Source organism: Herpailurus yagouaroundi, unplaced genomic scaffold (genome assembly GCF_014898765.1).
Source record: "Herpailurus yagouaroundi ecotype Mexico unplaced genomic scaffold, PumYag 205, whole genome shotgun sequence".
Taxonomy (NCBI): Eukaryota; Metazoa; Chordata; class Mammalia; order Carnivora; family Felidae; genus Herpailurus; species Herpailurus yagouaroundi.
Genome location: NW_024412436.1, coordinates 5,913,756 through 5,936,288, shown reverse-complemented (window position 1 = coordinate 5,936,288; position 22,533 = coordinate 5,913,756). Strand labels below are relative to the sequence as shown.

Here is a 22,533-nt window from a genome sequence, read left to right as displayed (position 1 = left end):
ATGCACAACTTGGCCTGAGATGAAGTGCAGAAGGCGGCTGGATTTGACTCTTAAACGACCCGGGGCAGGGTGGGATTTAATGGAAGAAGGGAACAGGCTTCCTCGGTACCCAGTGTGATTTTCTGAGCTCACCGGGCTCCATCCAACAGGCTGGCAGAGGGAACTTAAATACAAAGGTGCTCAAAATGGCCACTTTCCTCAACCCCCAAAGCCCTGATGGTCTGAAGCAGACACGGAGGGCCCCACTCCTTGTGGGTCTTGGGCGGTGGGGGTCTCTGCCCTTTCCTCTCAGCGTTGAGGGGCTTCCCCCTGGGGGCAGTTCCCAGACCAAAGTCCAGACACCGCCGGCGTGTGAACGCGAACCTGCACCGTTGAATGGCAGCAGCTGGCTCTGGAGAAAAAAGCAACGACTGTTTTCCTGCCCGGCTTTCAGGGGCCCCAGTTCTTTCTTGGCCGCGCTGAGCCGATTTCTCGGTGACGCCCACTCCCCCGCGGGCCCGTCCCCGCCCTCGCCCTCCCTCCCGCGCCCGCGCCCGCGCCCGCGCCCGGGGCCCAGAGACGACAATGAAGCTGGCGGGCTGACCCAGCTGCTTCAGCTCGCGCCCGGGTAACCACGGCAACCGCAGGCTTCAGGAATGCGCGCTAATTGAAGGCCGAGTTTCCTCCCACAGTGATGAGCAACAAGTGAAGCAAAAATAGTGAGGCGGGATACAGGCTGCGAGGGAGCAGGGGGTGGAGGGGAGGGCAGGCGCAGCGCGGGACTGGGTGGCTGGGGACGGGGGAAGGCAAAGGGCGCCTTGAGACCTCGTCTGTTCTCTTCGCCACCCGGGGTCGTGAAGAGCTAAGTGGACGCCCTTTACCCTTCAGACATCTTGGGGCAAAATTGTCAGTGAACAGTCCTTAACCATCTCTGTGCTGGGCCCCTCTGATCGGTCCCGGTAAATGAAGGGCGATGTGTACATCCCTAGGACCCCACAAATGAAACGCCAACTAGCAGCGAGGGTCCGGCAGGTGAAGGAAGGGGCCGACCCTCATTTGCCCCCAGTTTCCCTGGATCTTCTGTTCTGTTCTCTTCAACCGAAAGGAGAACCTTCAAGGCGGTCACATTTATGGGGCGACCATGATACCAGTTTGGACAGTGTAAGTTTATGCCTGTTGTCTTGAGATAAATTATTAAAAGTTTCGCCTTTTCCCTCTCCAGGATCCTGATTTGGACAGTAAATTATGAAGTCACCCTGTCTAAAGCCTTTTAGAGCCATCCAGGGCCTCATCCAAGTCAGGCGTTTCCCCAGACCCCTCCAGACTTCAGCGAATGGCCTGTGTGCTGTACTCCTTGCATTCAGGCACTAAACGCCATGTAATTAACTCGGGGCCATCCGCTGAGAAATAGGGGCTTCCAAAACAACCAAAACAGAGCAACCAAAACATGGCATGCTGGGACAGCATGTCCTGAAATCCACCAGCGCGAAGATTCCCACGGGGCTGAGTGGGGTCACCACTGGCAAGGCATTGCCCAAATGTCATTGAGGAGCCAAGAATCTATTAGTAATAGGATTGCCAATGCACAGATGGCTCTTTAAAGCCTCTGCCTATGGAATGGGCTAAAGGGAAATCAGCTCTTCTAGCAGGAGCCCCGGATCGCAGAACTCCCTGCAGAGCGTTCCCTCAGAGCAAGCATGACGCACCAGCAATGAAATGTGAGGGGTGGGAACAGGTGGGAGTTCTTCCTTATCATGTGCCATTTAATCCTCACGATAGACCTTCCACGTAGCTTTTATTACCCATTCCCCATTTTTACAGATGAGGAAACTGAGGCTCAAAACGGAGGCTCATTAACATGGACTTACCCAAGGTTATATGGCTGCACTGAATCCAGGGGTATCTGACCCCAAAGCTCTTCACAAGAGACCTTGCCAAGTATCCACACGGACCTTGGGTCAAGATCAGGGTTTTGCCACATTGGCACTATGGCCATTTGGGGCCACGTAATTGTGTGTAGGAGGGCTGTCCTGTGCATTTAGCAGCCTCCTTGGCTCCTACCCACTAGATGCCACAGCACCCCGTACGTTGTGACAACCAAAATGTTTCTAGACACTGCCAAATGTCTCCTGGGGGGCAAAATAGCACCCTGTTGCGAACCAATAGCCTAGATACTTAATATCAAATACAGTCTTAACCTTTTCTCATATTCTCTAATTGCTTCAGAAATACAATATTCATCTTTATCAAAAGACCGTCATTTTTATAGGGACAAGATGGCATCATTTATTTACTCTGTATCCTTACTGTGCCAGGGACATAGTATGCAGAAAGGACTAGTTAAATGTAAATCATAATGTCAATGTAAACCATACTTGAAGCAAAACTAACCCTACTGCATGGTGCCTATCATACAGCAAGGGTGCGATCATGCACCAGAGAGGTCTAAAGGCCATAGGAGGCTTTCCGCAAAGAGTAAAAGGCGTGATCTCAATTCTTTGGAGCAACCACCACCCCCATTCCACTGCTCCTACAGTAGAGTGGTTGTTACTCATGGTCGTTAACCAGAATCATATTCTAGTTGATGCCTGGCTAACTTTCTAGTTCTTCCACCAGAGGCATCTAGGTATGCTCAGGGCAGAGCAGGCTAGGGCTAGGACAGAGAACTGGGAAAAGAGGCAATGGGGATGAAGCCTAAAGAGCTCACTTCTCATTAGTTCTCTGGCTCTCCTTCCACGGGACCTGGCACGGTTATCTTGGCTCTTCTGGATATCTGAAGGCACAGGTGTCCACTGAAGATAGAAAACATGGCTCCGCCCCCCTGGTAGAATCAAGTTCACTTGAGGTCTGTCATGCGCGGCCAAGATAACTGAGGTATAACTGAGTCTACAAATGAAAATATGGGCACAGCCCGAACCCAAAGATGTTGCAGAGGAGTCACCCCCAGATTTATGGCTGGAGTGTGGTTCTGTAATTAATTCCTTCTCTCCTTTCTGCCAGGGGTAAACTTTTTCTGTCTTCTCCCCCAATTCTTTTTCCCTCTTCTTCTGTTTGTAAATCTTGGAGAGAAACAGCAGCAGCCACTAGGAGAGATCAAAGTTTGAGCAAGCAACGAAGACCTCCAAGGAGGCTGTTGCCATGGGAACCCTGGGAGCCGAAGCCCTTTTAATCGGCAAACTCCTTGGTTAGCAGCACCAGGCTGGGGCTGGCAAAGAGGAAGAGAAGGAGGAGGAGGAGGAACCTTGGCAACAAGTAGCCTTTCTTAACGGCCAGAATGTCACAGGGCTGGCAACACAATGGGATTCAGATTGAGGCGGCACTGACACCGGGGTGAGTGCTAGAGCATTTCTGCTCAGGCTTAGAAACACCTGTCCAAATCCCTAAGGTCAATGGCGAGTTCTGAGATGTCCCCTCCCAAGAATTCCCTGATTTCTGATTATGTTCTTTTTTTTTTTTTGAAGTTTATCTATTTATTTTTGAGAGGGACAGAGAGAGTGAGCTGAGTGGGAGAGGGGCAGAGAGAGAGGGGGAGAGAGAGAATGTCAAGCACATTCCTCACTGTCGGTGCAGAGCCAGATGCGGGGCCCGAACTCACAAATCATGAGATCGTGACCTGAGCTGAAACCGAGAGTCAGACGCATAACTGACTGAGCCACCCAGGTGCCCCTCTGATTGTGTTCTTAATGGTTTCTTTTTTTAAATGTTTATTTATTTATTTTGAGGGGGGCAGTGAGAGGCAGAGAGAGAGAGAGAGAGAGGAGTGTGAGTGGGGGAGAGGGAGAGAGAGAGGGAGACAGAGAATCCCAAGCTGGCTCTGTCAGCACAGAGCCCAGCACGGGACTCAAGGGGCTTGAACTCATGAACCATGAGATCATGACCTGAGCCAAAACCAAGAGTGGGACACTTAACTGACTGAGCCAGCCAGGCACCCACCCCTTAATGGCCTCTTAATACGAACCGGCTGGGGGCACCTGGATGGCTCAGTCAGTTAAGCATTCAACTTCGGCTCAGGTCGTGATTTCACGGTTCATGGGTTCAAGCCCCACACCGGGCTCTGTGCTGACAGTTCAGATTCTGTGTCTCCCTCTCTCTCTCTGCCCCTCCCCTGCTCATGCTCTCTCTCTCTCTCTCTCTCTCTCTCTCTCTCTCTCTCTCTCTCAAAAATAAACAAACATTTAAAAAGAATTTTTTTAAATACTAACAGCCTACAAGGTTTATTTTAGACCACAGTAACAATTTCAGGCACGGTGTTGTGAATAAGTTGATTTTATAAAAATTCATGTATGTCTGTTCCTTCACCCCTTGCCTAGGTAATATATGCTTGCACTTCTGAGTAAGTCACAGAAGGAGATGGAAGGAAAAATAGAAGCATGACAGAAAAACAAAGGTGACTCTGTGGCATTACCGTCACAGGGAAGAATCAATCCCAACTTAGCACCTCCTCACAAGGACCTGCTGGGAGCAAACCTATTTCTGGCTTCCTGGAATAGCGATGCATTTGGCCCGTGAAGAAGCCGAAATGGATGAATTCCACAAAATATTAACAGTGTTTGTTTTTGCCTGCCTTCTTCATTTGGAAACAACTGCCCAATTTCCCTTTAGGAAGCTACTCCTTTTCCCTTTTCCCTTCAACGCATACAGTTCAATGGGGGCTGGTGGCCCGTTTGTATGCTCCTCTGCCAGAGCACAGCCACCCCCAGCAACAGGACTTCTGCCCGCCACTGCGAAGAATGGCACTTTGTCCTCCTGAGATGGAAGGCATTAAAGACCATTTAACTCTGGACCTGCTTGGGGCCACCTTTGCCCCAAACGGAGAGCCTGCCTGAGAATTAAGCTAACCCAGAGGAGACAGAGATTCTTTAAAATATAATCTGGGGGCAGTTGGGGGGCCCAGTCAGTTGAGTGAGCAACTCTTGACTTCAGCCCAGGCTGACACCAGGGTCGTGGGGTCAAGCCCCACATTGGGCTCCGTGCTGAATGTGGAGCTTGCCTAAGATTCTCTCTCTCCTTCTCTCTCTGCCCCTCTCCCCTCTCCCCGGTCCAGAAGCAGGCGCTCTCTCTAAAATAAAATTTAAAAATTAAAAAATAAATAAATAAGGGGAGTCTGAGTGATGCAGTCAGTTAAGTGTCCGACTCCTGATCTTGGCTCAGGTCACGATCTCAGAGTTTGTGGGTTCAAGCCCCTCATCAGGCCCTGCTCTGATGGCGCTTGGGACGGGGCCTACTTGGGATTCTCTCCTTCTCTCTCTGCCCCTCCCGTGCTTGTGCGCGCTCTTTCACTCTCTCTCAAAATAAATAAACTTAAAAAAAGTTTTTAAATAAGTAACTGAAATACAATGTAATCCGAACATAGACATACTTGGACTTGGACTTACCAATTACCTAAGCCAAAAAAGTCCCCTAAGCCAGGTTAAGTGTCTATCCCTTGCAATCAGAAGAGTTCTGAAGAAGACATTCATTAGCTGTGGATAGTGAGATTTTAGGAGACATTTTTTTTCTTTTCTACATTTCTCTTCTGATTGAAATGCTTCCAATACACATATATCATTTTTTCTAAAACGGAAACAATATTAAAGCAAAACAAGACTGCGGTATTTTAGGCATCACCCTATACAGAGAATTAATTTTGCGATCTGTGGATCTTCTATTTTTTTTTATTTTTTTTTTTTAATGTTTTTATTTATTTTTGAGAAGAGAGAGACAGAGCCTGAGTGGGGAGGGGGAGAGGGAGAGGGAGACACAGAATCTGAAGCAGACTCCAGGCTCTGAGCTGTCAACACAAGAGTCTGATGCGGGGCTCGAACTCACAAGCCATGAGACCATCACCTGAGCTGAAGTCGGACACTCAACCGACTGAGCCACCCAGGCACCCCAGCAATCTGTGGATCTTTTAAATAAATCAAAATCCTAGAAAGGACTCTGAAAGCGATCTTATTTATCCTAATATTCTAGACAAGAGAACCTGTTCAATGTTGAAAGCTCATCAGAGAGGGAGTTTCCGTCATTTCCTCCGCCAGCCATAATTTCCAAAAGTTACCATTAGGAAAGTCTTCCTTAGCTTTAATCTGAACACCCCTTAGGTAATGTTCTCTTACTCTATTCTCGGTCCAGAAGCAGGAGTGTTCATCCACCCATGTTTCCACAGGGGCCCTTTCCCTCATTCTTCTATTTGAAGGCACTTCAAAAACAAGCTACCACATGGGACATCAGAAAGAAGGGGTCAGGCCCTCATATTGTGCGTAGAGAGAAGTAAGAGCAAGGCAAGCTGCTTTTAGATTTTAAAATAATAACTTCTCTGCTTGAGCCTTCCTGAATGGTGAAGTCCTTTCCTGCCAGCTGGAGCAGCCCGAGGGAACTTTACTTCTATCCAAACAGTGGCATGGTTCCAGGTTATAAACATCCTGTCCTTGCCACAGATCTTAGACCAATGTCTAATCTCAGGGTGGCAGGTTCCTGGACATTCCCTTCTTCTGTCTGCTGGGATGGCCCTATGATCCCAAACATCTAAATGTTTCTAAGGTACCTGGCACAGTCATCTCAAAGCACCCAAAAACACCAAGTGCGTTTCCAACTTCAGTATGACTTTACTTTCTGAATCATCAAAAAGAGATTAAAGAACGTTCAGTATAGTTTTTGTGTTTAATGTTGAATCAGCGGTTGTCCTCCCATTTCTCTGAATCACTTGTCTTCAGATATTTCTGAAACCTCTGAAAGAAGCATCCAGAGCGATTGGTAGAGGGCTCAGATGTATGGGGAAAGGAGGGTGGGGTCACACTCAGGGAGAGGTATGCAATCCAGGCAATGGCAACTATGCCTTTGAAGTGAGCGCCCAGGTCAACGGTTATAGGCAGTTGCCCTTAGAAATAAAGTGAAATACGAAAGCTAATCTGGGACAAGTAAAAATGATTGCCCATGACCTCAAAGCAGCAATCACAATTTTTAAAACATGGTTTATGCAGGGGAGCATTCTATAGCTTCTTAATATACACAGGTCATGTGGTACTGTGGAAAGAAAGGAGGCTAGGAATCAAAACATTTAGGTTTGAACAAAAAAACATTTTTTTAAAAGGTGGGGGGGGGGGGGGCAGTGCCTGAGTGGCTCAGTCAGTTAAGTGGCCAACTCTTGATTTCTGCTCAGGTCATGTTCATGAATTCAAGCCCTGCATCGGGCTCTGTGCTGACAGCACGGAGCCTGCTTGGTATTCTCTCTCTCTGCCCCTACCCTTCTTGTGTGTTCTCATTCTCTCTCTCTCTCTCTCTCTCTCTCTCTCTCAAAAATAAATAAATAAGCATTTAAAAAAATTTTTAAACATTTAGGTTTGATCATCAATACTGTTTGGTTTTTTTTTTTTTTTTTTTACTGGGATGATTGTCATAAAACCTGAACATTAATTTCTTCACTTGGAAAATGAGGAAAATAATACCTGCTATCCTACCTTATTACATGGTCATTATAGAAAAAAATTTGTGAACTACAAATTATTATCAGTGTATGTTAATATTAGTATCATTAGGAAATGTATGTTAATATTAGTATCAGAGTAATGGTATTACTTTGGTGGACTTTTTTTTTTTTTTTTTGGCATCTCACATCCATTCTTCTTTTGTAACAGTGCCTCAATTTACTTTGGGGAATTCATTCTTCTCCATATCTGGATGGACGAGCCGCCAAGAGCCCCTGGTCTCCCAAAGCTAAGCACTGGACACCTGTCCAAACTGGGCCCACTAGACTCTCTCCTGAAACTGATTCTTGAGCTGGAAAATGCAAAACCAGAAAAAAACAACTGAACTGATTTTTTTTTTTTTTTTCTGGCTATGGAGCCCTAAAGACATTTTCTAAAATTCTTTTTTTTTTTTTTCAACGTTTATTTATTTTTGGGACAGAGAGAGACAGAGCATGAACGGGGGAGGGACAGAGAGAGAGGGAGACACAGAATCGGAAACAGGCTCCAGGCTCCGAGCCATCAGCCCAGAGCCTGACGCGGGGCTCAAACTCACAGACCGCGAGATCGTGACCTGGCTGAAGTCGGACGCTTAACCGACTGCGCCACCCAGGCGCCCCCATTTTCTATTCTTGCTACGTAGACCGTAGAGCATCTCTGGCACCACAAGGACTGTGCTGTGTTCACTAAAAAAGACTTTTACTTTTTTCCTGGGGAAATACAAAGTAACAGCATAAGTGACCCATGTCACCGCCAGACCTGGCAGCTGAAAAGTCTCACATGACCTTTCTCACTCTCTCTTCCTAAGCAGCTGAGAGTCAATGTTTCCAGTACAGCTGAGCCAAACAAGGGAGAAGCTTAGAGTCCCATTCCACCACCTGGAAGGGAGCTACCCAGGTGAGTCTCCTAACCCACATTTGACTAGGACAAGAGGAAGTAATAGACTTCTGTAGTAAGAAGGGAGGTGTGACTGGGGGGTGTTTTTACAGAAACTAACAAGTGTCACCCTCACATACTATCCTTTTCAGAGACGTTCCAGGCTTCCTTTCAGTTATGATACCCTTCCAACAAATTCTTTTCCCGCGGAAGTTGCTCACCTCCGTCGCTTTCAACCACATCCCTGATGGATCTGTCACCAGTAACGATTTCAACAGCCAGAGGAAGAATGATGACCAGTGAGATTAAACCATGTTATCTCACTTGGGACTGTATGCATTGATTGCACTGACCCTTTATAAAGCAACAAATGTATACTCAGCACTGACTAACGTTTAAGAAGCATAAAGTATTAGATTCTGACCGTTTGTCACTAAAAACAAAAACACATTCACACCAGCCTCTTTATACCTGACACTCTGCGGGGCATTACAGATATGAAGACAAATGAGAGTTGGTCCTATATCTGAAGACCACATGGTCCAGTGCTACTGAGAAGCTTCCAGTGTTGTGGGAGAAATCAAGACGAGTACGCATGCAGTACCAGGGTTACTACTCACACGAGGTAAAACTAGAATACAAGACTGGCAGGTTCGGTCCTTGGCCCTTTCCACTTTATAAAATCTTCGCGGGTGACTCATCTACTCTTTCATGGTTCTGATTATGACTCAGGATTCTCAAATCTGTCTTCTCGGATCCTGGCTTCTCCACTGAGTTCCAGACCTACGTTTCTAGTCAGCAAGACATCCGTACCTTGGTTCCCATAGGCCTCTTGTTCAACTTGTCGAGAACCAAAGTCATTCTCCTGCCTCCCCAACCTGGTTTCCAACCTGCGTCCTCTCTTAGTTGATGGAACACCTGCCTACCCAGCTAGCTAGAAATCATGGTATCCTTTTGACTCCTCCCTCTCTCCTCTCTCCTTTTATACATTAGTCACCAAGATCCGTCACCTTCCACCTCAGAAATGCTTCTGTGTTGTTCTCAATTCACTGCTCTGGTTCAGAATCTCCTATGCTTTCATCCCCACTGCTGCAGCACTCCCAGGGCCCATCCTTCTGTTCTAGCATTCCTTTTGCATTGTCTACACTGCTGCTAATTATAGTTTTGACCCTAAAATCTCACTTCATTCTTCTTAGTATTTCTTTACCGGATCCCCAAAGTCTTCAGGATGAAGTCCAAACTCCTTAGTCTGACATAGAAGCCGCTTCACAACTGTGCTCGGTCAACTTTCCCACCTTCACCTTTGTGAGTATGGTGAGAAAAATAAACTCAACTTTGCCTCTAATTGACCCCTTTAACTCATCTCTCCTTACTGATTGGTCATCTGAAATTCCAACCAGCTTTCTGCTCCCCACTTTGTGACCATCTCCAAGGAAAGCTACTTTCAACTCTTTCCAGGCACCATCAATAGTCTCTCCTCATTCTCATGGGATTGGTCCTTTTGACCCTGACCTACTGCAAAAGACCACAGTCTATTCTCTGTGGCTTCCTTGTGAATGAGCATCACCCTGTACAGTCTTGTAACCAACCTGTACCCCTTCTATCTCTGTCACGAGGACTGAAGTCCTGGGAGGCCATCTGCTCATTTGTCAAGGTAGTCACATCCCTCATGTCTATCTACTTTTCAGTCCAAAATTTTAAAACTGAAATGAAGCTCAAAAGTTACCTACACACCATTTCCTATACATAAATGTCTCATTTATAACAACTCGTAAGAAATTTTTCACCCTCTTGGGACAAAGAAATCACTGTTCCTCAGAATACTTATTCCATCTGTAATGTCTCCAATGGCTACGAGCTATTTCTTCATACTGAGACGGATTCCCGCCGCTGGTAACCTCTACTCCTGGTTCCAGTTCTACCCAGCCATGCAAAGCTTCCAGTCCCTCTTCTGTACAATTTCACTTCTGATATGTGGACATGCTTCCCATAATCCCTTTCCCAAGTCCGCCTTCATTAGATCAAACCCTCTCAGCTCCTCCCAACCAACCATCCCTCATTAAAATTCAATGACTGAACCAGTGGCTCATGGAGGTTGTAATTAGCAATCTGTGGACCCAGTTATATTATCCCTGAGGATTTCATGACTCCTTGAGATTGACCTCAGACATCAGGTTGCTCTCCTGGGCTCACATAAAAGGAATACCTAACAATCAGGCCCACAGGATGTAACAACCAAATAATTAGAATTTTAGAAACCGCGACAATATTTTGACTCATTCTCTATAGGGTGTCAAGATAAAGACGACTCCGAATTTTGCATCTGGAAAGTAAATCCAGTAGTTTCTGTGGCCAGAAAGTTCTCACAGATTTCCAAATAACTTCTTTCAATAAACATCACAACTAGTATTGCCCTAAAAAGTTTATACACGGCAAATTAGGGGCACCTGGGTGGTTCAGTCGGTTAAACGACCGACTTCGGCTCAGGTCATGATCTCACGGTCCGTGAGTTCGAGCCCCGCGTCGGGCTCTGTGCTGCCAGCTCAGAGCCCGGAGCCTGCTTCAGATTCTGTGTCTCCCTCTCTCTCTGCCCCTCCCCCACACATGCTCTGTCTCTCTCTGTCTCAAAAACAAATAAACGTTAAAAAAAAAGTTTACATGGCAAATATATCACACTCTGAGCATTTCTAATTAATGTGGAGCACAGCATAAGGGTACGTTTCTCCCCTGCGAGAACCCCAGCATGTATCTGCTCATCTCACAGATAAGCTCCCTCTACTGTGATGAGTTCACCTTCAGGCTCCCCAGTTTTCTTTTACTGTTCTTTTTGGAGGGACACGGATTTCTGTTCTTCATCTTTTCTCTCATCATTGGTGACCATTTTCAGCTGAGCCTTTCTCTCACCCGCCTCTTTCTGTCCTCCGAACAGACCGCATCGTCCCCCTAGCGACCGTGTGTTTCGATCCAGGGAAATGCCCTTCCTATACTTGCCGCACATCCTCAGATGACAAGGCTTTCTCACTCTATTTGTTTCCCCACGTTTGCAGAACTGGGAACAAATTAGTTAAAGTGGTTTTTACCTGGCCTCATTTCCTGCACAGGCAATTACTTCTCTGCAAATGGCTGCACTAGCCAAATAACTGTGTCCACAATTAGCTAATTGCAGGTTCAATGAGCCACTTGTTCCTTCAAACTTGGCCATTAGAGTTGTGTGATTGGGCAGAAATTTATCTTTCTATTCCCCTCTGATTTACAGAGTCACAGCAGATCCCAAATTTGATTTCCCCGCATTCTTTTACAGTGTGAATCTAAGCCTTTTTACCTTACTTCCTTTTGTGTATCTGGATTCCATTCTTTTACAAACCGCAGCAGCTACGCTTTATATATTAGACCCAAGGAATATGTATTTGAATTAAGTCAACCCTTTAATAGGGGTTATCATTAATTAGAGGGTGAATTATTAATAAATTATCCATTTGATAAACCGTAAAAGTAAGGCCGCAAAACAGTTGATTTGCCAAAGGCAAGCGGTCATAATAGAGTAAAACTAAAAACCCTAAATAGCAAACTCGACTTTCTCCCTAGGCACTGAGCTTCCCACACAGGGTAAAAATTAACCTTCAACCTCACTTGCCTTTAAAAGAAAGCACCCTTAAACATTCCTAAAAATCATTATCACCTGGGTTCTCTGAAACTACAAAAAATGTCATTTCTTTTAAAAACTGCTTGAATTTTTCTCCTACAATCAATGCATTTTCTTTTCTCAATTTCTGTATATTTGACTCTAATTTTCTTGTTCAACCAACACTTATAGAACATTGAAATATGTGCTCAATTTTCAGTTTCATCACAAGGAGGTCATCTCCCACTAACACTCCTCCAATCCACTAGAAAAGTCGCCAAGAATAGTGAGTTTTCATTTATGAACAAATTAATATTAATGAGGATCAGATATATTTGCTTTGAGAATGACTCAGACACTTTTAGGTTTCAAGACATTTGCCTTCCAATAAACACTAGCAGACTCTCAGACGGTTCTTTTCACCTGGAACATTTTATTGTTAAACTCTCTAGTTTACAGCCACCCCTCCTCATGATTGTCCTAAGTGTCTGTAACTGAACGGGAAACGATTCCCCATGTCTCAGGAGATCCTGACCCACCAACAAATTCTTCTCTCTCAATTGTCTCTATTCTGCTTCAAAAGCCTCTGGCATTTTCTTCAACACTTAGCGTATAAAAAGGTAAGTAAAGCTTAAGAGCAAAGAGAAATCAGGGTTAAAGGTACACAAGTGGAAAGGAGGGAAAAACAACTCTAAGAAAGCAGAAGAAACACCCAGGACAATGCTAAAAAAAGGGAGGGGGCACAGCCTCCAAGAAACAAGATACAGTAACGCCTACTGCTCGCAGAGAACATGTACGGAAACCAGTTTGCGCACAAACGATAAAGCCCGCGTGTGCACCTGCTGGGATATGGAGGGAGAAGTGAGGCGGTCGAAGACACAGGTGCTGCTGATGCTTTTCACTTACCCAACACCAGCAATTCGGCCGAGTCCTCGTTTTTGCCCTCCAGGTCATCAGGGGTAGTGATAATACAGTAATAGAGTCCGCTGTCTCCCCACATGAGTTTTCCAATTTGAAGATCAGCATCTGTGATCACAAAAAGAAGTGCCCAGTCCTAAAACTGCCCCCTGAAAGGAAAACACTGAACACTAGAGGGTGAGAGAAGGGCCCTTCTGGATTGTTTACAGGTCTACTTCTCCACTTAGATGGCAGCTGACGAGCTGTTCGCTTTATTTCAAACAAACAAACAAAAACCTAAAAACAGCAAACGATAGCATCCCGAAGGTGAGACACTTAGTGTGTCCCCAGAAACTGGTCTAGGGCCAGTTCAGTTTTGGGAATAGATGACTGCTTGCAACCAACCAGATCTGCAGAGGCCCCTGAAAGCCAGATACATTCCAGAGTCACCCTGGACTCCCAGAAATGAGCTGGCGTCACAGGAGTTCTTCAAAATTCACAGGTCACGTCAGACTCTTAGGCCCTTTTCTTGTCCAAAGCTTTAGGGAGCAGAAGGAAGGGTAGAATTGATGCAGAACCACCTGGGGTTTGGGCCATGGCATCTACCCGGCTCTGTAACTTGATGCATTCATCCCTTCTCCCAGCAGAGCAACTTCCTAGGGAAGTGGGTTTTCTGAGTTTGGGAATGGGCCGTAAACGCTAATGTCAAGGTGTAAGGTTTTGAGAATATTCTTTCACTAGAATCTGTTTCAATTCAGTTCTGATAACAAGCTCCTCAGACTAGAGGTCGGGACCGGGAAAGACTATTTCCAAAGCTCATCTCTGTGTCTGTCCTAGATATTACACCCTTTACACTTTCTACACTCACTGTCCCATTAAGTAATTTGCTAAGCTTCTTGATTGCTCCCATCTCCCATAAAATCAAAATCTTGAGGGGTTGCAAGGCTGAGACGCTGGCATCCCCTTGTGTGGGGGGAGGGTGGAACTAATCTCCCCTCCATTCCTGGATTCCAAGAGGAGGCATCATTACCATGCACAATCGTGATCTCTCTGCCCCTGTAGAAGTCTCCCAGGGTGACGGTCGAGCCCTGTTTGGAAGCTACCACTCGAACAGTCCTCCTGCTGTCTAAACAATCCAAGTAGGGGTCCCACTCCAGGTTTCTTTTGCTGAGAGACTGGGCCCGGGGAGAGGACATGCCCAGGGATTCCCCCATGCGATCCTGGCAGTAGGACTTGAACTTCCACTGCACGACGGCAGGCTGATGGGAAGACGTGGAGAAGTGGCAGCGGAGCACGGTGGGCTGGAAGAGCATGGCCACCTTCTTCTTGTCAGGCACTGTGACTTGAAGGCCGTCAGCCATGGCTGCAAAACACAATGAATATGTCCAAGTGGTATCCACACCCTGGACCTTACCTCCCATCACACAGTCGCGCCTTTCCACCTCACCTCCCTGATCTGTCCCTCCTCGCTTTCCCCATCACAGTTAACGGCATCATCCCATCTGGCTGCATTGTCCAGAAACCTGCCCTCACTCCCAATATCGAGTCGGTCACTAAGCCATGTCCATTTGATCTCTTAACATCTCTAATATTTCTTCCCTCCTCTTTGACCTCACTACCATTGCTTTTGTTGGTGCTTTTGATTTCTTGCTTATAATATTACAATAATCTCGTCTCATCTCCCCGCCGGCCACTGCCCACATGTCATCCATTCTCCTTGTTATATAATTCAAGCAGTCTTTCTAAATCTGGCTGCTGTGGCTCTCCTTCTTAGAACCCTTCATTCAACCTCCCTGGCCTTCAGGATAGAACCCAAAGCACCTGGAAAAGATGTAAGGTCCTTCATCATCTAGTTCTTCTTACCTCCTCAGCCTCACTTGTAGTGGCACCTTTATTTGAGTACCAGCTTCCAGGAACAACCAAACAAGTTAACAGTTTCCCCAGGTGGGACATGCTATCTCACACCTCTGGGTCTTTGCACATGAAGCTCCTAGTTTCTGGAATGCTTTCTCCTCACTTCTTTCTTTGGGAAGCTGTTTTCCACCCTTCAAAGCCCAGGTCAAAGGCTTTCTGTAAGTCTTCTCTGACCCTCAGTCCATTCATCACTTCCTCCTTTGTGCCATCAGAATCCCAGCATCCTTTTCTAGACACTTCTTATAATTACTCTGCAAGAATTTCTTTTCATGCCTGTCACCCCCATCAGATTTGTCAGATAAGGAATGTGTCTCATCTTACTGTCCTGGCTTGTGAAGCCCACAGGTGCTCAACTAATATTTGATAAATAAAAACAATGAAGCTGGGAAGTATAACTTCAGGAGGAAGTGACTTCCCTTCCAGATGATAAGCTAGCAAAGGGGACAGAGATGAAGGGAAATGAAAGCTTTAAGAGAAATGAAGATTTTCAGATCAAAAGCAGTAGACTAAGTTCAAAAGCTTTGAAGGTTCATCAAAAAAAAAAGGGGGGGGAGAGAGAGAAGGGTACCTGGGTGGCTCAGTCGATTGAGCGTGCAACTCTTGATTTCAGCTCAGGTCAGGATCTCACAGTTTGTGGGTTTGAGCCCCACGTCAGGCTCCATGCTGACAGCACAGAGCCTACTTGGGATTCCCTCTCTCCCCCTCTATCTGCCCTGCTGTGCATGCTGTCTCCCTCTCTTTCTCTGTCGCTCAAAATAAATTTTTTAGAAAAGGGAGAAAGAACTCTAGAAAGCAAACGAGAAGTTTAAGCAGCCCGAGGCTTTGTCCAAGAAAGAGAGGGAGATTTCAGTGAATGGAAGACCAGGGGAGTATTTGAGAGGCAAAAGGTCTCTATTAACTTAATGGTGAGATCTAGAAATTCCAAGCAAAGACAACTTAACTTTCTCAGTTCAGTGAGAGAATCAGGAGTTTCTACCTTGATCTAACCTAGAAGCAGAAACAGAATAATGATGAGAGGCAGAGAAAGGAATATGAACAGAAAGACATGATAAAGACGCTCTGAATTAAATCCAGGAAGGAGTCTGCCAAGTCAGCTGCCGGGAGCTTGAGACCCTAGAATTACAGTGGACTTGAGGCACGCGAGGAAGGAACAGTTTCCGCGGGGCGCCTTCTGTCCTTTATTCCTGCCAGTGTTCAAAATGACATCTTGAAAGCACACTCACTCTCACGGTTCCAACATACACTTATTTACCTACGAGTGTCTCCTATGGAATCACCCTCAACAAAGGCAAAATACCACACTTGTGCTCCTGTCTTCGGAGTTCCAGACCAGCACCTCTCATTATGAAAAACCAGGTTCTAAGTTCTTCTGGGGAGAAAACATTTTCCGCATTCTGTGAACATGAGGAAGTGAGTACAACAGAGTGTTTGAGATTCACCAAATCGTAGTGTTTTGAACCTACCAAGTGCTATAGAATAAATGAAGGAACGCGCGCGCACACATGAATGACTATCACTACAGGAATTTCTAAGACTTTGCAGAGAAAACGGTTACATGTGTCATAGATAGCACGGTATAGAATAGCAGTGGAATCAAATAGATAGTACTTCGAATCCCACCTGGCCATCCACTAGCAATGAGGCCTTAAGGAAGCCTCTTAAGCAGCCCTCACTTACAAAATGAGCCTCATAATGCTTACTCACAGGGTTGTTAACAAGCATTACGTCATTGGGCACCTGTCCGGAGGAGACCCTACCGCAGAGGACTGTGACCATGTCCTGCAGTGGTAGATCTCAAACGCTAATCCTCCCTCACCTTTCCTGCTTTTTCTCTCACCTCCCACACTGAGGCTCCTGAATCTCCATGAACGTCCACCACCAACAGGCTTGATGATAACCAGACTATGTACATCAGCCCCATCCAGGGGCAAATAATTCCAATCTGGAAGCTCACCGAAGAATCTCAGTTTCTAGGCTCCACTGCTTCCTTCCACCACGCCAAATGTTGATATGGCTAATTCCACTGCTCTCTAACTCACAGAGCTGGAGTGGGAAAAGAAATTTCTTTACAATTTCTCCTTAAATTCCATTGCGTTAATTTTTAACCTTGTAATTCTTCTCCAAATCCCTATTCACACTCCAATTTTCCAGTTCTCCAAAAATGGGACAGAGAGGTGAAGGGACTTCGGTTAGCAGTGGTTGAGGCTGAATAACCAATCACAGGCATTGTTCCCAGTACAACACTTTGTACTTGACCACACCGCCTTTCTTCTCTGCTATCACTTCAGGCTATATATACCTGGGAAATCACATTTCCTAGCCTTTCTAGGATAAATAAAACCAGCAAAGAAGGCAGACAAAGTGTTGTATAAAAGCGTTGCTAAATAAAAGTATTGTACATTTTTTTGTTTGTTTGTTTGGTCAGGGTTTTGTGTTTTTGTTTGTTTGTTTGTGAGAGAGTTAGGTGATTACTAAGAATAACCTCCTTTACAGCTCTGTTCTCTATTAACGAGATTAGCCATTTGACCAAGCTATTGGACTCCCTTAATTATTAATGTAGTCTCGTTGGTTCTCCGTTCATTCCAGGACATACAATATAAATCCATGCTCCAAAGAATCAGGAATACATTCTGAGAAACATCTACCATTTTACAGCATAAGAGCGAGAGCCATGGATTCTGGGATCCAGTCCTAAATTAGAGTCCAAGCTCTACCCCTTCCTGGCTGCATGACCTACAGCAAATTTCCCAACTCACCACTTTTAGTTTCCTCACTGGTAAAACCAGGATAATTATAACTACCTTACGGAATTGACTGAAGGCTAAGTGAAATTTGAACCCGAGTACTTAGGACAGCATGGTATATGGCAAACACTCAATAAATGTAGCTGGTGCTCCTGTCAAGCACAGTCTATTGACTTCTGGGAAGCTATGAACCTAGAGCTGGGTGAGCACAGATACCAAGACGGGAGACGCTAAGTGCGTAGAGGGCAGAGCGCAGAAACTGCACAGGAACGCTAGAATAGGTAATTAGGAGTTGAACAGCGACAGTGCCTGGGTTTACTCATCACTGCACAGTCACACAGGCACCTCCTGGAGATCAGAAATGGAGGGTAACCCTGTGTGCTCCTGTGCAGGTATAATAGGAACCCTGGAACTCTCAGCTAAGGATACATCTGGACAACTGGAGAAGACAGGATGAAAAATCTCAAGTAAATCCCAGTTTATCGGATCTTTAAGGACCTTAAGAGTGAAGAAAGATGGAAATGCCAATCCCTGCTTTAGCTCTATGAACTTCAAACCGTAGGATGAATGCCACCCGGGTCTTGAGCCTGCCTTTAGGAACCCCAACCCACTCTAGTGGGGTCTGGAATCGCTCTTCTGGCCCTAACCCTGAATTCTGGGTGAGGGCCTGGATTCCTTACACCCACTACGTACCATCTCCTTCTCAACCTGTGTTTATCTTAGACGGTCTCCCCCTGATTTGCAATCCATTTGCCCAACTGGGACTGAGACCTTACTCTAGGCTCCAGTCTGTTTACCTGGGCCACGATAGTAGCCCCTTCTCCAGAGGATTGAGTGCTGTTTCCTCTCCCCCCGACACATGACTGAACCAAATCTGAAACCGTGTGGCTGACCACCCAACCTGGAAAAATACCTCTCATATGGGATCTCCATTCCTACCACCAGATCAGGCCCCTCAGAGAGAGTATGTAACTGGGGCGAAAACTAAGATTGATAGTTCCCCATGGGCACTGAGATACGGCCTGGCAATACCCTCCCTCTGGTTCTCATTTCCAAGAGATCTGCCCTGGGGTAAGGTTAGCGTCCTGAGCTTTGGTCCTGCCTCCCACAGAGTTTTTTCTATTTCACTCCTTGTCAGATGCCAAAAACCTAGTACTTCTTACGCTGGAGTCTATACAGGCTAATAAGAATATCTTTGCATGCCAGGTAAATAAATTAAAAATGGTCAGCCTCTTCGTGGTGTTCATCCGTGCATTTGATCTGAGAAATCGTATTCCCTCCCACGGTTCCAACTATCATTTAAGTCTCAGACCCTCAGCTCTCTGAAGCCTCATCTGCATGTTTTAACAGATACTTCAAATTCAACATGTCTAACCCCATTCATCATCTCTTTTCCCACTCCTTGCTTCTAGAGCAGTCCTTCCTCTCTCTCTAGCTCCTCTGCCAGTATACCCTCATCCTATCACCTCGGATAGAAATCATAGCTTTGATGACTTCCTCTCCGTCCTCGAATACATTTGGTTGGTCACTAAATCTAAACAGCTCTCAAATTTGACCCTTCTCTATTGCGGCCATCACCCCCTTAAATTAGGTTTCTATTCCTCCTACTAAATAATAATTATGAAATGCTTACTGTGTGTCAGAAATTGTGTTATGCATTATTCATGTAGTATCTTAATGAATTCTCTCAAAAAATTCTACAGTTGTTATTATGTTCATTTTATACACGATGAACCTGTTTCTCAGAGAATGTATGTATCTTCCCTAACATCTCAGAGTTGGCAAGTAACAGTCAGATATGAACCCAGGCTGACGGGCTCCAAAGCTCTTGAGCGTCACTTCACATAGGTCTCATTACCTCCTCAGTTTTATAATTGCCTCCTACGTGGTCTCCCTACTTCTGGCCAAATACACTCTCCACATTTTTTTTTTTTAATCTAGAGTTGTTTTTTTAAAGACATATCCAATCATATCTGCTCCCTGCTTCAAGATTTCCATTGATTCCCCTTTCCTTCCGGGATAAGACCCGAATGCCTAGACACGGCATATGAGGTCTTCAGTGTGATTTGGCCCCAAGCGCACTCCAGACATATTAAAACATTTTCCATTCTCTAGCTATAAATATGTCATTCCTTTCGCTGGGGAAACACCAGAGCATGTAACTGAGGGAGTCCCTGCGAGCCAGAGAGAGGGAAGCATTGGGTCATGCATACGTTGGCACAATGGGAAAGATGGGCCTCCGAGTCCAGGCACTGGCGACACCATAAGGGACTGCTGTTTCTGTGTCTGATAAAGAGATTTATAGAGGTAAGGAAAGAATCTGTGTTTCAGCCTACAAGTGAAAGCAAGTATTTCAGAACACTGGAGAGAAAAGGTTAGGGAAGATAGCAAAAGATAGCAAAAGAAGCGAAGTAAGGTAAGGAATCATCCTTTATAGAAGGCATCAGTAAAATTTAGGATTCCTGACCGAGAGCAGCAAATAGACAGCACACTGAGGATCAAAGGTGGGCACTGGAGATTACGTGTTTTTCTACATTTGCAGAGGCGGGAATCTTCATTCTTAGACCACCAGACCATGCTGGTAGTTGTCACTGCGCCCCTGATCAACAGAGAAACTCCCCTTGCCTATCAAACTCAAATTCAATCAAAAGTCTGTTTTAAAACACTCTGTTAAGTTCTGGGAAAATTGATTTGAAAGACCAGTCCCTGATCTTGAGAAATTCAATACAAAGTTCATTTCTAACTCTAGGGTCCCTGGGGGCAGGAACCAGGATTTGGTTGACCCTGTATCCCCAGTATGTAGCAAAGCCACAGAATATGGCTAAAGCTCACACAACGCGGAATGAATCAGTGGATGACAGAATAAATGAAGGAGTGACTTACCCCCAGCACAGAGAATGGATTCTGGCCAATAACTTAGAAAAGCTGCCTAAAAGTAGAGTGATGCGCGGCAGCTCAGAGAGCAGCCCCCACCTCAGCTAGTCACTAGGCCAGGGAAGATCAGCTCCAAGTAAAGACCATGCCTCCCTTCATGCGGCCAAACAAGGTCCTGCCCCAATTCTCATGGAAAGGAAAGGATTCCATACGTGACAAACCGTGTTCTTGCGAGAATAACAAAAGCAGTATCTAAAGCAAAGCTGTTCTTATTTTAGCCATTTCGTTTTTTTCCAAGGCAAGTTCCTTTTCCCCACTAGTTAGTTGGTAAGCTATTCCTGCCAGCATCTTTGGGAGGCAGCTCAAGAAGCACAGTCCCCTTTTAGAGAAACAAAGATTGCTGCTGAAGGTCATGGACAATCATCATTGTAGGGATTTTCATCTTTAGAAATTTCGTATAAAGCTCATCCGTCCTTGAAGTTCCAGAAGTGGGATTCTGACCTCAGAATCACCCGTTCCCCAGCATACCTTGGCCGTCAGACTCCTGAGGTTTTGCTTCATTCCGTATGACAGTACAAATCTTCCTTCTCCTGCCTTCGCGTTAGATCTTATTTAAGAAATTTATCTTTTGCCTGCACGCTTTCAACATATTGTCCCAATTTCTTAAGATACTGCCTGCCACGGGCGGGTTTCCTAAGTGTAGGAGATGAGTACGAAGTATCCACGCATCTCCTCTAGGTTTGGTCCATAGTCCAGAAGAGGAAATAAAGCTTGTCCATCCCTCAGTGGCATTGTCAGGATGGGAGCAAAGTATTTGGAGAAATGCTGCCCTGCAGGCTCAAGGTTTAAAGGAAAAGACAAGTCAGCTTTGGTCTTTTTTTTCCCCTAAAAAAAATAGGAACAATCCATCATCTTCCTGATGTACTTGGGTTAAAAAATAAAATAAAAAGGCTTTACAAAGAATAGCGGACATTCCCTTGGTATTTGCCTAATATCTAAGCCCAATTATGCAGCTTTCCCATGGGTTCTGCAAGTTAATCAGCTTCCTTCTAACTCCTTTCCTGCCTCAATTGGCCAGGATCAGTTTCTCTTGTTTGCTCTCATGACACCTGATTGCTTGATCCACTTCAGTGTTAGGGTGACCAGATGTGCCATTTGGATACTTTAAAAATGTGACAGCATTCTTGTATACTTTCTCCCTGGTAGTCCTCAAAGGCAGCAATAGCTCCCCGTCTTCCACGGGGTTACGGTGAATGCCAGTGCTGCCCTGGCTCAGGTAGGCTTTGCTCATGGCCTGCTTATTATCTGCTGCCAATAACGCTGTACTTGTGCACACAGAACTTGCCATTCATTAAGCATACGTTCCCTGTGTCCAACTGAGCCATGCTTTCCCATTCTCGGCTGCCACTGTGCAGATGAGAGCCAGAAGCATATCCCTTTTCTGTCTGATTTGCCTTGTCTTCCAGAGATGTGAAATGAGCTCCTGGGTAATGTCTAGCTGGCCTACCTGCTGTTCCAACAGGACCAAAGCTTCACGAAAAGAGGTCAGTCCCTAGCCTGCAAGGCAGAGGTACTTTGGAAAGTGTCCTGGTTCATTTGGGTGGGTCAGATTTCTGAGATGGGCCGGCCATTTGGACAGAGAAAACTCCTATAAGAAAGTTCTGAACAACCTATACCACCTCGTTATCCGTATTTCCATGTCTAGACTCTCACCTGAGCTCCAGACCCAAAGACACAACCTCATTCTCCATGTGGATGTTACACAAGCACCTCCACCTTGTCACTCCATAGAGGGAGGCACTAAGGGGCCCCCTCCGTCAGTAATGGAATTTCTCAGGGCTTAATCTAGCCAGCCAAGCCAGCCAAATACTATGTTCCCTGGCTTCTCTGTAGCTAATGTGGCCGTATGTTCGGGATGCAGGTAGACGAGGAGAAGTGATACGTGCAACTTCTGGGTTACCTTTCTAAAGGCAAGCTGCCTGCCTGGCCCTCCGCTTTCCTTGCTCCAAGTGGCCAAATTCACCCCCACTGGGCCTGGATTATTACAGGGGAGAGAAAGGAATTATTCTGTGTGAGTTATTAGAGAGTCTCTTTGTTAGGGCAGCTTAGACTCTACTTTAATGAAATGCAAAACAGCGAAACTTTATCTCCCTCCCTGACATGTTTCTCCTCCTGTATCAGGTCA

The 22,533-nt window shown here is 45.7% G+C and overlaps 1 protein-coding gene and 1 long non-coding RNA gene across 2 annotated transcripts in view; one reads left to right on the top strand and one right to left on the bottom strand.

Annotated features, from left to right (window-relative positions):
* The window catches only part of ILDR2 (immunoglobulin like domain containing receptor 2), a 57,410-nt gene extending 35,077 nt beyond the window's left edge, over positions 1-22,333 (bottom strand). Inside the window, exons 1-3 of the mRNA XM_040451650.1 lie at positions 22,309-22,333; positions 13,847-14,179; positions 12,826-12,945 (exon numbers count right to left, since the gene is read on the bottom strand). Of these exons, the coding sequence (XP_040307584.1) occupies positions 12,826-12,945; positions 13,847-14,177 (451 nt within the window). The 5' untranslated portion in view covers positions 14,178-14,179; positions 22,309-22,333. The remainder of the gene's footprint in view (positions 1-12,825; positions 12,946-13,846; positions 14,180-22,308) is intronic.
* On the top strand, positions 710-8,689 carry LOC121015084 (uncharacterized). The gene is made up of 4 exons (XR_005783616.1): positions 710-1,140; positions 3,169-3,309; positions 8,233-8,318; positions 8,450-8,689. It is a non-coding gene; the product is annotated as an uncharacterized LOC121015084 (long non-coding RNA).
* Positions 22,334-22,533: the final 200 nt, after the last annotated feature.